We start from the raw sequence: 16,631 nt of genomic DNA on the forward strand, positions 1-16,631 counted from the left end.
AAATTGTTCTCAGTATGGATCCTGAAATTCCTTGCACACACTATTCTCTTCCTTTACCCTCCCCAGCCATGACCAGGGACCCACAGCCTCCAAATTGGAGGCCCCTGGCATAGGCTGTTGGCAATTACAATAGCTCAGTCTGCATTAGATTATAATTAAGAAAATTGGGATCGTTAACCGATACAAACTACTGTACATAAAATAGATAAATAACAAAGATGTACGGTATAGCATAGGGAATTATACCCAATATCTTGTAATAACCTATAATGAACATAATCTGCAAAAAAACCCTGACTCACTATGCTGTACACCTGAAATTAACACAATATTGTAAATCAATTATACCTCAATTAAAAAATCGGGATGGAAAGCTAGAGGAAGATTCTGCAGAGGAGACAAGAGGGTGGGGGAAAAATAAGAAAACCATTATTATTTCTTTTCTAAATAAAGAAAAAACACAGCATTTACTTGTCCCTACTGGGTTAAAGGTAAACCAGGCCAGCCCTAGGTAAACCTGTCACGTCCACAAAATGCATTTTCCTTTCTTCTCCTTCCCCACTTGGGTGGTGACTGCTGTCTTTTTGGAAGCCCCAAATCCTCCTATTCCCTCCCTCTCGCTGTTTGGGAAGGATATTATTTACACTAACTGGCTGGCACGCACTCATGTTGAATTTTAAAAATTAAGTGTCATGTAATAATGATGGATTGAGAAACCCTGGGGCACAGTTGCATAATACATGCTCAAAAACATCCACATCTACATTATTTGTATCCATTCCCTTAGGCGAACAAAATATTCTTATTTCTGTTCTGAGCCAGTATCCATCTCCGATTACCTTCCTTAGATTATCCTCCCACATTTCCCGCCCCTCTCCCAGGAAGCTCAGCAGTACCAAATCAGTGCCATGGCCCCGCCTTCCTTCCAAATCAAAGGCCTCAGGAGCCCTGGCTCCACCCCTTCCTATCCTCTCACCAACCAGGTGTGCCCCTGAGGCAGCCCTGCTGCGCCCATTACTGATCACAAGCACAGGAGGATGAAGAGAACAAAAACACAACACGGCCCAGGAGCCGAGACTCAGAGGCACCTGCCAGAGGCCTGGAGCTGCCTCACGAGGAGGCTGTGCACGGAAGAACAGGATGGAACAACAGAAGGATGAAGGCGGGAGAGAGGGGGAAGGCTTAGTCTCATCTGTTTTGTTTTTAAGCCGTAGGATTACTGACATGAATACATCTGGAAGCTAGAACTGAGCAGGACCCTACGGGGCCTTCCTGGAAGAGACCCACCCCCATGTCCTCCCCCATGTCTTGTCTGTAGAGAAACTTTAGCCTCCTAGGCCTTCCCTGAGTTCCAAAGAGTAAATTTAATCGGAGAAGTGAGAAAATGCAGAAAGAAAGGAAAACAGTCAAACAAGACAAAATAATAATAGTTTAGCCATTAGACAAAGTCAAGGACTTTTAGTTCCTTCTCAAGGGCTATAGATAATATTCGGAGCCATATCCTTTGAGCTGTTTGGCAGATACTGAAACCCCCATCAGGTGGAAGAAGTTAACTGTATGCTGCCCACAAGCACATAGACCCCAGACCAGTTGGAACCAGAAGGTTGTTGACGTTGACTCCTGATTACATCACCACCAGCCAATCAGAAGACTGTCCGTGAGCTGATCACACATCCCACAACCCCTCCTTCACCCTGTCTTTAAAAACCTTTCCCTGAAAGCCTTCAGGGAGTTTGGGCTTTTAAGCACTAGCTGCCTGGACTCCTTGCTTGGCGCCTGCAGTAAACGCTGCGCTTTCCTTCACCACAACCCAGTGTCAGTAGATTTGGCTTCACTGCATGTGGGCAAACGGACCCAAGTTTGGTTTGGTAACAAAACAACAGTAAAAAACAAGATTGAACGCCCAAAGCATTTTCATATTTTACTACAGAGGTACTTCTGATGTATTATTAGTTAATATGTAATTTGTAAACTGCTACTTCATATCCTATACGTACAAAATCATTTTACAAAAATGTTCTGAAAACTGGTAGATAAAATGTTACTGGAAGGCGTACCTGGGCAGGTGACACCTGCCGCAGGGCAGTAGCCATAGCAACAGCACAGCCACCGCAGCTGCTCTCCACCTGATGCGGTCCTTCTGCCACCTCTTTGGTCCCAAGTTCATGGCATCTTCATTCTTCACCTTTCTCCCCTCTTCTTCGGCCTTCTTCTCACCTGGGAGCTGCCTCTTCCCAGATGACCATGCAGGATAAATGAGTAACAGAAATATATCTTCAACCCTTTCCTGCTTGGACAAGAACAATCCTGGTTCTCTGGGACATTCAGCAATCTTATCTCCTGTGGCATTTTTTATCCCAGAAAATATGTGTCACTTCAAACTTAAATAAACCTTCTTCAATCAGAGTTCTCAAATAGCCTTCATGGTATCTTCTGAGTGGTCCTTTTATACTTAGTCCTTCAAGCATCTACATTACAATATTTAACCCTCATGATCAAAACAATTGTTTTAACATTCCATATCACCAGGAGTTCTGCTAAGAAAATACGAAAGAGGGAGAATCAGCTCAACAATTGGCTGCAACAAGTTCTTAATGTGTGCTACTAGGGGAAGTCTCTAGGCCAAAATTATCGCAATCAAATATTCAGTTCCTCCAAATGTCAGCAGAAGAGCCAGGGTCACGGGCCAGACCAGAAATCCACTGTGATGTTGACATATAAAGGATTGTAATCCACAGAGAGTAATTTATAATCACAACTGCTCAACCCATCTGTTCTCCAGACACGTGACACCTGATGTAAGAGCTTCATCCTAAAGATAAAGAACAAATGTGAAAGATAAGAATTTAACGTCTATTTCCACTGCTTTTTACCTTGTCACAAAGTTTGGCAAACACATCTTTGTAAATTATTGCACTTGTTGGGCTTCCTGCTGCAAAAGAAGTTTATTTTCCCCATCTAAGGTAACAGACACTAACGATAGCCATGTGTTCACATGGCAAACCCCATGGAAGACCCTGAGGACCAATGATCAGAAGAGTCCTTCACGCAGTGAGCCCCCGGTCTACAGGACAGAAGGATGTACAATGATACATCTCATCCACTGCTGACAGGTCCTTGGATAAGCTTCAGGGGACCTATGAATCCTCCAATGTTGCTGGGAGAACTTTGTGTCTGCAGGCAGGGTGGGTACTCATAAGAGACTCATAGGAACTTCAAATAAAGTTAAACTGTATGCAGAGGAGGCTGAATGAAGTGACACCTAACTTCATGAGGGACTATGAGGGGTCATAGAGAAGGTAAATTTGAACAAGGTTTGAAAGAGAAGAAATTCACAGCAGAGAAGATGAGGGAAGGGACACCCAGGAAAAGAGACCACCCTCTGCAAGACACAGAGACATGTCAAAGAGCAGGATGTGTTTGAAGAAGAGGAAGTAATTGTGTGGCTGGAGCCCGAGGATGCAGGGAGAGGGGTGGTGTTGAACTGAATTGGTCTCTAGGAGCTGAGCAGTGAAAAGTATGCATTTCGGTTACAGTAACAATGTGGATGGAGACTAGAAGCATAAAGTTGAGCTAAATAAAGTCAGAGAAAAATAATACAGCATGATTTCATTTATATAAAATTGAAAAACATGCAAAACTAAACAATCTTTTGTATATGGATACAAACGCATGGGAAAATAAGAAAACCAGAAACAGCAAAAATAATTTTAATTATCATCAAAATTCAGGAAAGTATTTCCTCTTGGGGTGGGGGGAAGATATGGGATAAGGAAGGGCCACACAGGTAAAGGGCATAAATTGGCTAGAGGACACGACCAGTGGTCATGGTATCAAGAATCTTCAGATTCTTCATACAGTTGGTAAGTATTCTTTTGTATCTATTCATTAATTATTATTATTTTAATTTAGAGAGAAAAATGCACACCTATGGGCAAAGGCTCAAAAGACACATGGAAAACAGAAATAGCTGCTTTGTTAAAGTGGTAGATTCTAACAAAAGGGCTAAAAGTCTTTTAATATTGTTTTAAAATGTAGACTCTAGCAAAAAGGCTAAAGGCCTTTAATAGAGTTTCAAACATTAGGGAAAAAAAAAAACCCACCAGAACAAAGAAATGTCGATTTTTCAGACATAGCCCCCAAGAATTGGTTTATCTTCCAGGATTTCTCGGTGAAAGGGTTAATTCCTGGGGCAGGAGCACAGGATGAGCTCATCACACCAGAGCAAAGGGAAAAAAGCTTGCAAAAGGACTGCAGTTACGTCAAAGGATTCAGGAGCCCGCTGGAAAAAGATAACATTTGCCAAAGACAATCTGAGCATCGAAAAGAATATTAACTACATCCAGAAAGATGTAGGAAGCATCAACTCATCATTTTGAAATAAAAAATCAATGCTGATTCTTTCCCTTTATCCTGCCTTTTCTATACGAACTGTACCCCAGGGTACTCAGACAGCTGAAGAAGGCACATCATTCTTTGTAGAAAAATCTATCTAATAAATGCAGAAGGATTGACAGAACATCATAATTTTGCAATCCCTAACTGAATAATAAATTTAGGCAATGATCACCGATGGCTGCTAAAATAATTAGGTGAAGACTGATGGGGACCCTCACAATGACTGTATGAGGCCGACAACACGTGAACCCACAGATCAATCCTGACATCACCAAAACATGACCAGACATCATGCCCCCTTGTTGGGATACAAAAGGAGATACATGGCACTATAGAGGAAGTGTTCTTGCCCCCAAATAGTACCGGAATCTGTTTAAGCCTCCAGACCGAAGACCTAGCTTATAAGGAAATGCAGAGGCACAAATTAAGTTATAGCACAGGGATGTGACCGGCAAAACCCACAATGTAGGAAATTCCATCAGACAAATGACCTGGTTTGTTCAACAAATAAATTACAATGGGGAAAAAAAAGGAGGGAAGGGGGAACCTACAGATTAAAAGTGATTTCAGAGAAATCATTCAAATGCAATGTGTGGACCTTGTCTACAATCCTGATCTGAATAAACCAACTGTTTAAAAAAATTTATTAAAGCATTTATGAGATAATCAGGGAAATCTGAACACTGTCTGGACATTTGATGACACTAAGGATGTATTGATAATTTTATTTTAGGTATGATAATGGTATTGCAGTTTTGTTTTTTTTAATTAGGAAGTTGAATATTTTATTAGTAAACTGTTTCTTATTTTCCTGTAAGGCTGTTGCTTCACTGTATAAAAATAGCACCAGTAAACACAGTATGTTGCAAAATTAAGAGAGTAATGTTCTTCATTGGACACTATACAACTAACAAACTTTTCTCCACTGCCATTTATTTCCAGTGGGAAGTTCATTGAGTATTTTGACACAAATCCAGGGATGGCTGTAAGCAAGTTACAATATTATATAAGGTTAAGATAACAATGTTATCCTTGAATTACATAATTTTCATAACTAGTTTTACCACAAATAATTTCAGGAATTCTGAATATTATAACTGGAGACTAGCCTAAAAATCATCGGGTGTTGTGAAAAAGATGCATAGTGTTTATCTGAAGTCATTAGGAAGTTACCGGGTATTTTCTTCAGGCAACATCGTTGCAACTAGTTTCTTTTGCTAAAAGTTGCTTTTTAAAAATCTATCCACCACTAATTTAAGACAACTATGCTAGATTAAGTTGTGTCAAACTAGTTTATTTAGGGGTTACATTTTCACTCAATAGATTTTATGTATTTCTCATATGCTTCTTCACTCATTAGTTCATCTAGTTCTGAAGGGTTACTGACTGTCATCTTGATCAGCCAACCATCTTCATAACAAGATTTGTTGACAAGTCCTGGATTTCTGCTAGAGCTTCATTAGTTTTAGTTACTTCTCCTGATAGAGGAGAATAGAGTTCACTAGCAGCTTTCCCACTTTCCAAAGCACCAAATTCCTCGTTTGTTCAATTTTGTCCCAACTTCAGGCAGACTACAGTAAACAACATCTCCCAAAGCTTCCTGTGCAAAATTGCTGATCCCCACTGTTCCAACACCGTTTTCTGTTGTTACCCATTCACGTTTGTCTGTGAATTTAGGACCCGACGGCAGAGCGGGTCTGGTGCGCAGCGCCCGTACGGCGCCTGCCCGCAGTCCCCAGGGCCGCGGCGGGCAGGGCGCGCTGGGCACAGAGATGGCCCACACGCTCCGCACGGCCCGCAGCGCCGTGTTCGCAGGGGTGCAGAGGGTCTCCACGCAGCACCTCTGCAGTTCTTTTTTTAAGACTTCTTTTAAGGATACTATTGAAATATTTACACAGGAAATGCTGCGATATCTCATTTGCTTCTAAAGAATCCAGTGGGGGAGGAGAAGAAAGTGGGAGAAGAAGAGAAGCCATGAGTTGATAACTGATGAAACTGGGAATGTGGTACGTGTACATGTGAATTCAATGGACTGTTCCCTCTGCTTTTGGGTCTGTCCGAAAATTACCTCAATAAAAAGCTTTGGAGGAGGAGGGGCAAGATGGTGGAAGAGTAAGACGCGGAGATCACCTTCCTTCCCACAGATACAGTAGAACTACATCTACACGTGGAACTGCTCCTACAGAACACCCACTGAACGCTGGCAGAAAACGTCAGACCTCCCAAAAGGCAAGAAAATCCCCACGTACTTGGGTAGGGTAAAAGAAAAAAGAAATAACAGAGACAAAAGAATAGGGACGGGACCTGCACCAGTGGGAGGGAGACGTGAAGGAGTAAAGGTTTCCAGGCACTAGGAAGCCCCTTTGCGGGCAGAGACTGCGGGTGGCAGAGGGGGGAGCTTCGGAGCCACAGAGGAGAGCGCAGCCACAGGGGTGCGGAGGGCAAAGCGGAGAGACTCCCGCACAGAGGCTCGGCGCCGAGCAGCACTCACCAGCCCAAGAGACTTGTCTGCTCAGCCGCCGGGGCGGGCGGGGCTGGGAGCTGAGGCTCGGGCTTCGGTGCTAGCCGGGAGGGAGTCCGGGAAAAGGTCTGCGGCTGCCGAAGAGGCAAGAGACTTTTTCTTGCCTCTTTGTTTTGCGGCGCGCAAGGAGAGGGGATTCAGAGCGCCGCCTAAACGAACTCCAGAGACGGGCACGAGCCGCGGCTATCAGCGCAGATCCCACAGCAACAGGGGCACAGAGGGAAAAACGGAGAGATTCCCGCACGGAGGCTCGGCGCTGAGCAGCACTCACCAGCCCGAGAGGCTTGTCTGCTCACCCGCCGGGGCGGGCGGGGGCTGGGAGCTGAGGCGCGGGCTTCGGTCGGATCGCAGGGAGAGGACTGGGGCTGGCGGCGTGAACACAGCCTGAAGGGGTTGGCGCGCTGCGGCTAGCCGGGAAGGAGCCGGAGAGGAGGTCTGCAGCCGCCGAAGAGGCAAGAGACTTTTTCTTGCCTCTTTGATTCGCGGCGCGCAAGGAGAGGGGATTCAGAGCGCCACCTAGACGAACTCCAGAGGCAGGCGCGAGCCACGGCTATCAGCGCGGACCCCAGAGGCGGGCGCGAGCCGTGGCTAACAGCGCAGACCCCAGAGACTGGTAGGAGACGCTAAGGTTGCTGCTGCCACCACCAAGAAGCCTGTGTGCGAGCACAGGTCACTCTCCACACCGCCCCTCCCGGGAGCCGGTGCAGCTCGCCACTGCCAGGCTCCCGTTATCCGGGGACAACTTCCCCGGGAGAACGCACGGCGGGCCTCAGGCTGCTGCAACGTCACGCCGGCCTCTGACGCCGCAGGCTCGCCCCGCCTCCTCCGTACCCCTCCCTCCCCGCGGGCTGAGTGAGCCAGAGCCCCCGAAGCAGCTGCTCCTTTAACCCCGTTCTGTCTGGGCGGGGAACGGACGCCCTCAGGCGACGACGCACATGCAGAGGCGGGTCCAAATCCAAAGCTGAACCCTGGGAGCTGTAGAACAAAGAAGAGAAAGGGAAATCTCTCCTAGCAGCCTCAGAAGCAGCGGATTAAAGCTCCACAAACAACTTGATGTGCCTGCATCTATTGAATACCTGAATAGACAACGAATCATCCCAAATTCAAGAGGTGGACTTTAGGAGCAGGATATATTAATTTTTCCCCTTTTCCTTTTTTTCGGTGTGGATGAAAGGCTCTTGGTGCTCCAGCCAGGCATCAGGGCTGTGCCTCTGAGGTGGGAGAGCCAACTTCAGGACACTGGTCCACAAGAGACCTACCAGCTCCACGTAATACCAAACGGCGAAAATCTCTCAGAGGTCTCCATCTCAACATCAAGACCCAGCTTCACTCAACGACCAGCAAGCTACAGTGCTGGACACCCTATGCCAAACAACTAGCAAGACAGGAACACAGCCCCATCCATTAGCAGGGAGGCTGCCTAAAATCATAAGGCCACAGACACCCCAAAACACACCACCAGACGTGGACGTGCCCACCAGAAAGACAAGATCCAACCTCATCCAACAGAACACAGGCAATAGTCCCCTCCACCAGGAAGCCTACACAACCCACTGAACCAACCTTAGCCACTGGGGACAGATACCAAAAACAACGAGAACTACGAACCTGCAGCCTGTGAAAAGGAGACCCCAAACACAGTAAGATAAGCAAAATGAGACGACAGAAAAACACACAGCAGATGAAGGAGCACGGTCAAAACACACCCGACCTAACAAATGAAGAGGAAATAGGTAGTCTACCTGAAAAAGAATTCAGAATAATGATAGTAAGGATGATCCAAAATCTTGGAAATAGAATAGACAAAATGCAAGAAACATTTAACAAGGACGTAGAAGAACTAAAGAGGAACCAAGCAACGATGAAAAACACAATAAATGAAATTAAAAATACTCTAGATGGGATCAATAGCAGAATAACTGAGGCAGAAGAAAGGATAAGTGACCTGGAAGATAAAATGGTGGAAATAACTACTGCAGAGCAGGATAAAGAAAAAAGAATGAAAAGAACTGAGGACAGTCTCAGAGACCTCTGGGACAACATTAAACGCACCAACATTCGAATTATAGGGGTCCCAGAAGAAGAAGAGAAAAAGAAAGGGACTGAGAAAATATTTGAAGAGATTATAGTTGAAAACTTCCCTAATATGGGAAAGGAAATAGTTAATCAAGTTCAGGGAGCACAGAGAGTCCCATACAGGATAAACCCAAGGAGAAACACACCAAGACACATATTAATCAAAATGTCAAAAATTAAATATAAAGAAAACATATTAAAAGCAGCAAGGGAAAAACAACAAATAACACACAAAGGAATCCCCATAAAGTTAACATCTGATCTTTCAGCAGAAACTCTGCAAGCCAGAAGGGAGTGGCAGGATATACTTAAAGTGATGAAGGAGAAAAACCTACAACCAAGATTACTCTACCCAGCAAGGATCTCATTCAGATGTGATGGAGAAATTAAAACCTTTACAGACAAGCAAAAGCTGAGAGAGTTCAGCACCACCAAACCAGCTTTACAACAAATGCTAAAGGAACTTCTCTAGGCAAGAAACACAAGAGAAGGAAAACACCTACAATAACAAACCCAAAACATTTAAGAAAATGGGAATAGGAACATACATATCGATAGTTACCTTGAATGTAAATGGATTAAATGCTCCCACCAAAAGACACAGACTGGCTGAATGGATACAAAAACAAGACCCATATATATGCTGTCTACAAGAGACCCACTTCAGACCTAGGGACACATACAGACTGAAAGTGAGGGGATGGAAAAAGATATTCCATGCAAATGGAAATCAAAAGAAAGCTGGAGTAGCAATTCTCATATCAGACAAAATAGACTTTAAAATAAAGAATATTACAAGAGACAAAGAAGGACACTATATAATGATCAAGGGATCGATCCAAGAGGAAGGTATAACAATTGTAAACATTTATGCACCCAACATAGGAGCACCTCAATACATAAGGCAAATACTAACAGCCATAAAAGGGGAAATCGACAGCAACACAATCATAGTAGGGGACTTTAACACCCCACTTTCACCAATGGACAGACCATCCAAAATGAAAATAAATAAGGAAACACAAGCTTTAAATGATACATTAAACAAGATGGACTTAATTGATATTTATAGGACATTCCACCCAAAAACAACAGAATACACATTTTTCTCAAGTGCTCATGGAACATTCTCCAGGATAGATCATATCTTGGGTCACAAATCAAGCCTTGGTAAATTTAAGAAAATTGAAATCGTATCAAGTATCTTTTCCGACCACAATGCTATGAGACTAGATATCAATTACAGGAAAAGATGTGTAAAAAATACAAACACATGGAGGCTACATAATACACTACTTAATAACGAATTGATCACTGAAGAAATCAAAGGGGAAATCAAAAAATACCTAGAAACAAATGACAATGGAGATACGACGACCCAAAACCTATGGGACGCAGCAAAAGCAGTGCTAAGAGGGAAGTTTATAGCAATACAAGCCTACCTCAAGAAACAGGAAACATCTCGAATAAACAACCTAACCTTGCACCTAAAGCAATTAGAGAAAGAAGAACAAAAAAACCCCAAAGCTAGCAGAAGGAAAGAAATCATAAAGATCAGGTCAGAAATAAATGAAAAAGAAATGAAGGAAACAATAGCAAAAATCAATAAAACTAAAAGCTGGTTCTTTGAGAAGATAAACAAAATTGATAAACCATTAGCCAGACTCATCAAGAAAAAAAGGGAGAAGACTCAAATCAATAGAATTAGAAATGAAAAAGGAGAAGTAACCACTGACACTGCAGAAATACAAAAGATCATGAGAGATTACTACAAGCAACTCTATGCCAATAAAATGGACAACCTGGAAGAAATGGACAGATTCTTAGAAATGCACAAACTGCCGAGACTGAACCAGGAAGAAATAGAAAATATGAACAGACCAATCACAAGCACTGAAATTGAAACTGTGATTAAAAACCTTCCAACAAACAAAAGCCCAGGACCAGATGGCTTCACAGGTGAATTCTATCAAACATTTAGAGAAGAGCTAACACCTATCCTTCTCAAACTCTTCCAAAATATTGCAGAGGGAGGAACACTCCCAAACTCATTCTACGAGGCCACCATCACCCTGATACCAAAACCAGACAAAGATGTCACAAAGAAAGAAAACTACAGGCCAATATCACTGATGAACATAGATGCAAAAATCCTCAACAAAATACTAGCAAACAGAATCCAACAGCACATTAAAAGGATCATACACCATGATCAAGTGGGGTTTATCCCAGGAATGCAAGGATTCTTCAATATACGCAAATCAATCAATGTGATACACCATATTAACAAACTGAAGGAGAAAAACTATATGATCATCTCAATAGATGCAGAGAAAGCTTTCGACAAAATTCAACACCCATTTATGATAAAAGCCCTGCAGAAAGTAGGCATAGAGGGAACTTTCCTCAACATAATAAAGGCCATATATGACAAACCCACAGCCAACATTGTCCTCAATGGTGAAAAACTGAAACCATTTCCACTAAGATCAGGAACAAGACAAGGTTGCCCACTCTCACCACTATTATTCAACATAGTTTTGGAAGCGTTAGCCACAGCAATCAGAGAAGACAAAGAAATAAAAGGAATCCAAATCGGAAAAGAAGAAGTAAAGCTGTCACTGTTTGCAGATGACATGATACTATACATAGAGAATCCTAAAGATGCTACCAGAAAACTCCTAGAGCTAATCAATGAATTTGGTAAAGTAGCAGGATACAAAATTAATGCACAGAAATCTCTTGCATTTCTATACACTAATGACGAAAAATCTGAAAGTGAAATTAAGAAAACACTCCCGTTTACCACTGCAACAAAAAGAATAAAATATCTAGGAATAAACCTACCTAAGGAGACAAAAGACCTGTATGCAGAAAATTATAAGACACTGATGAAAGAAATTAAAGATGATACAAATAGATGGAAAGATATACCATGTTCCTGGATTGGAAGAATCAACATTGTGAAAATGACTCTACTACCCAAAGCAATCTACAGATTCAATGCAATCCCTATCAAACTACCACTGGCATTTTTCACAGAACTAGAACAAAAAATTTCACAATTTGTATGGAAACACAAAAGACCCTGAATAGCCAAAGCTATCTTGAGAACGAAAAATGGAGCTGGGGGAATCAGGCTCCCTGACTTCAGACTATATTACAAAGCTACAGTAATCAAGACAGTCTGGTACTGGCACAAAAACAGAAATATAGATCAATGGAACAGGATAGAAAGCCCGGAGATAAACCCATGCACATATGGTCACCTTATCTTTGATAAAGGAGGCAAGCATATACAGTGGAGAAAAGACAGCCTCTTCAATAAGTGGTGCTGGGAAAATTGGACAGATACATGTAAAAGTATGAAATTAGAACACTCCCTGACACCATGCACAAAAATAAACGCAAAATGGATTAAAGACCTAAGTGTAAGACCAGACACTATCAAACTCTTAGAGGAAAACATAGGCAGAACACTCTATGACATACATCACAGCAAGATTCTTTTTGACCCAGCTCCCAGAGAAATGGAAATAAGAACACAAATAAACAAATGGGACCTAATGAAACTTAAAAGCTTTTGCACAGCAAAGGAAACCATAAACAAGACCAAAAGACAACCCTCAGAATGGGAGAAAATATTTGCAAATGAAGCAACTGACAAAGGATTAATCTCCAAGATTTACAAGCAGCTCATGCAGCTCAATATCGAAAAAACGAACAACCCAATCCAAAAATGGGCAGAAGACCTAAATAGACATTTCTCCAAAGAAGATATACAGATTGCCGACAGACACATGAAAGAATGCTCAACATCATTAATCATTAGAGAAATGCAAATCAAAACTACAATGAGATATCATCTCACACCGGTCAGAATGGCCATCATCAAAAAATCTAGAAACAATAAGTGCTAGAGAGGGTGTGGAGGAAAGGGAACACTCTTGCACTGTTGGTGGGAATGTAAATTGATACAGCCACTATGGAGAACAGTATGGAGGTTCCTTAAAAAACTACAAATAGAACTACCATACGATCCAGCAATCCCACTACTGGGCATATACCCTGAGAAAACCATAGTTCAAAAAGAGTCATGTACCAAAATGTTCATTGCAGCTCTATTTACAATAGCCAGGACATGGAAGCAACCTAAATGTCCATCGACAGATGAATGGATAAAGAAGATGTGGCACATATATACAATGGAATATTACTCAGCCATAAAAAGAAATGAAATGGAGGTATTTGTAATGAGGTGGATGGAGTTAGAGTCTGTCATACAGAGTGAAGTAAGTCAGAAAGAGAAAAACAAATACAGTATGCTAACACATATATACAGAATCTAAGGGGAAAAAAAAAAAAAAGGCCATGAAGAACCTAGTGGCCAGACGGGAATAAAGACACAGACCTACTAGAGAATGGACTTGAGGATATGGGGAGGGGGTGGGGTGAGATGTGACAGAGTGAGAGAGTGTCATGGACATATATACACTACCAAATGTAAAATAGATAGCTAGTGGGAAGCAGCCGCATAGCACAGGGAGATCAGCTCGGTGCTTTGTGACCACCTAGAGGGGTGGGATGGGGAGGGTGGGAGGGAGGGAGATGCAAGAGGGAAGAGATATGGGAACATATGTATATGTATAACTGATTAACTTTGTTATAAAGCAGAAGCTAACAGACCATTGTAAGGCAATTATACTTCAATGAAGATGTTTAAAAAAAAAGCTTTGAACAAAATAAACTGGCTTATCTGATCAAATCTGGCATAGGACTGCTGACAGAAGAGACTACGCAGGTAGCCTGCCAGGCACGTGGATCCAGGACTTACCGTTCTACATTCACCTCATTGCCTTGGTCTCTCTTGTGGAAGATCATAGTATATTTACCCACTTCAGGCAGTGGCCGGGTTATTTTCATTCTATGAAGCTCAACCCTGGAAAAATAGCAGAGGTGTTTAAAAAAAAATTCTATCCCAATTATCTACCACTAGGCACTTAAAAAAGAATCATTTGCAAAAATTTACATATATGTGCACATACACATATCTTGATTATTTAGGTATTAAAAAAAAAAAAGAATTTTCTTATGTTGGGCCTCAGGCAGTAAGTCCATAGAAGAATCACCCTTAACATTTACTACTGAGGTACAAAGAAGATGTGTCAATTTATACTTTGTCATTTTCCAGAAACAACTGAGAAAATACATCTTTAAAAAATCAAGTCTCTTAGGATCCCTAATTTACTTAGTGTTTCCTTCTTTTAGCAGGGAAAGTCATGACTGTTAAATGTCACAAACCTAGGTTCAAATCTAGACTCTGTTATTTACAACCTTGGTAAGTCAATTCATTATTCCAGGCCTGGGTTTCCTGAACCGTAAAATGGCAATGGTGTTAGAGTTGATCTGACAGGCTCAAATGAGACTGCCCACATGGAACATTCTTTGCAAACTGTAATGTACTATATAAGCAGAAAGAGGGTGGTGCCTGTTGCACAGGTGAGTAAATAAGTATTTAGTAAAGAAATTTCAACAAATGTTTATGCTCAAATCAGTTGGTTTATCCATAGCGTTAGTCAAGAACCACTCTGGAGGCCATGATGTTCTTATCAAATGAAAGCAAAACTTGGGGCTCCCCTTTACCTTGAAACCGAGGAGCAACAGGAAAAAAGAGAGTGAAGATACATCATCAGTGTAAAATTCTACTAACCGTCCCATCTGGGCAGTGAAATGGATTTGGGGAACATGATGGATACGGTTGACTCCGAGCCCTTGCTATTCCTGCCCTGAAATCTAGCAGGTACCCTCTGTCCACTTCATAAGCCACGGCCACACAGGCTGCTGATGGGCTGGGCCATGAAGTGCCGCTGCCCATCACTACGGCCATTTCTATGCAGCCTTTGGTCAGGGAGATCCGTTCCCTCCTGCCAGAAACATTCCAGAGACTCTCAGCCTAGACCTGGGAACGAGACCAGCATGGAGCCCGGCTTCTTCATGCTGAAGCAATGGAAAAGCAATGGAAAACATCTGGCAGCCACACATCTATTAATTCAGGACGCCAGCTGAGAAATTTTCTTTCTAAGAGGCAACAACGGGAGGAAAGGGGGTCTCCTAATAGAAAGACCCTGTTGTTACAAGTATGAAGATACTGGCCCCAGGCTATTGAATAATTACTTATTTCTGGGAGTTAGGGATACCCATAACTATCTGGCCATGAAACCCAAGTTCAGGGAAGGGGGCTGAGAGGGGAGACCAGGCATATCCCCTTTGAATCCCCCAGAGCAGAAAAGAGCCCAAGAGAACCTGAGGGTCATGCCAGCAGCTCCGAGTCAGGCCAGGGAGTCAGGCCAGTAGCTGCTCCCACGGAGCGCGGGGCTGGCTCGTGTATAAGGAGAGAATATCTTGGCCTGCTTCGGGGCGTGCAACTCCTCACAGGCTGCTGGCACTCCCTGCTCTGCACACTGGGAACTACCAGGGTCGCCTGGGGTCTGAGAGAAAGCAGAGGCTTAGAACAGGCCTCTGGCCACTTTCCTCAGGTGGCAGTTTTGCAGACACTCTGGTCTGGGACTTGCCATTCACGGGTGAGACTCTATCTCAGTAGGTAATACCTGCTGACAAGTCCACGGAGACCTCCATCAACACTCCCGGACCCCGGACACCCATCAGCCAGGACTAGACCACCCTCCATCATTTCTGAACTGCCAGTGGCCAAGAGCGATTTGGGCCGCCTTGCTCACCCCCAACCCCCTGCCACCCTTCAAGCCCAAGTCGGAGCCTCATGACCTGCTGGCCTGGCACCCACAGGAACCATACACAACCACTGCTAGCAGAGCCCCGTGGAGGGGACCTGTCTCTGTTGTTCACCTGAGTCTGAGGTCATCGTCTTCGCCTCCCCATCCCCAGTAGTTGTTAGAGAATCCATTCACCTTGAAAAACTGCTCTCGGCTTAGGGCAGTAACACCCCCAAAATACCCACTGTAACGTAACCTGGAGCGAAAGAGAGGAGAGAAATGGTAAGAATGTTAGTGCAAAGTCCTTTTGCTCTCCACAGGTGCTTCAGAAGTCTTGGACTGCAGGGCGGGCATTCTAGGAACACTGTGAAGACCGTGAACTTTCACCCATCCACTCCTGCTTGACAGCCAGCTCCCACGTTCTTGGCCTTCCTTGTCTGGCCTTCTGTCCTCTGTCTACACAAGCTCTCACGTCTGCTCACTAAGCAAGGTGCCACCCACCTTTTATTGTTGGTGTTTGTGTGCAGAGGTCTACAGAGGTACCTGTAAATGTGCACTATAACATCAGATCTGGATGATAGATTTCATCTCATGTGCCAACCCAATGAACAGTTGTGGCTGCCAAGGGCTCTGGGTTAAGAGCATTCTGAGGCTGCATCCAGGTTCGGCGTGAACGAGTGGCTTTTTACTTTTACTTTTTTTTAGGGAGTGGGGTGGAGAGCAGGAGAGAGCTCCTGTACACACTCTGTATGCAGACCTCCACTTATATGCATACAAATCTCCGTCTCAGAGTCTGTTTCCTGGAGAACCCAACATACCTTAATAACCCTGAGGTTTCCAGCTTGGGCAACTAGGTAGATGACAGTGCCTCTCACAAAAACAGGGTATACAAACTGATAATTAGG

At 43.4% G+C, this 16,631-nt stretch overlaps 1 protein-coding gene and 1 pseudogene across 6 annotated transcripts in view; both read right to left on the reverse strand.

Moving 5' to 3' along the window:
- The window catches only part of B4GALT4 (beta-1,4-galactosyltransferase 4), a 51,056-nt gene that overhangs the window by 12,158 nt on the left and 22,267 nt on the right, over positions 1-16,631 (reverse strand). For 3 of the 5 annotated variants that reach the window (XM_082394758.1, XM_082394759.1, XM_082394760.1), the window contains 3 exons: positions 15,860-15,982; positions 13,830-13,934; positions 1,896-2,812 (listed from right to left, as the gene is read on the reverse strand). In XM_082394758.1, the coding sequence (XP_082250884.1) occupies positions 2,680-2,812; positions 13,830-13,934; positions 15,860-15,982 (361 nt within the window). In that variant the 3' untranslated portion in view covers positions 1,896-2,679. Of the gene's footprint in view, positions 1-348; positions 388-1,895; positions 2,813-13,829; positions 13,935-15,859; positions 15,983-16,631 lie in introns of those variants that run through there. The other 2 variants (XR_014245362.1, XR_014245363.1) reach the window with 2 other exon arrangements.
- LOC309630036 (glycine cleavage system H protein, mitochondrial pseudogene) lies at positions 2,867-6,477 on the reverse strand (annotated as a pseudogene). Its single transcript has one exon. The product of its transcript is annotated as a glycine cleavage system H protein, mitochondrial pseudogene (transcript).

The sequence above is a fragment of the Balaenoptera borealis genome, assembly GCF_965194805.1.
Source record: "Balaenoptera borealis genome assembly, chromosome: 5".
In the NCBI taxonomy this organism is placed as follows: domain Eukaryota; kingdom Metazoa; phylum Chordata; class Mammalia; order Artiodactyla; family Balaenopteridae; genus Balaenoptera; species Balaenoptera borealis.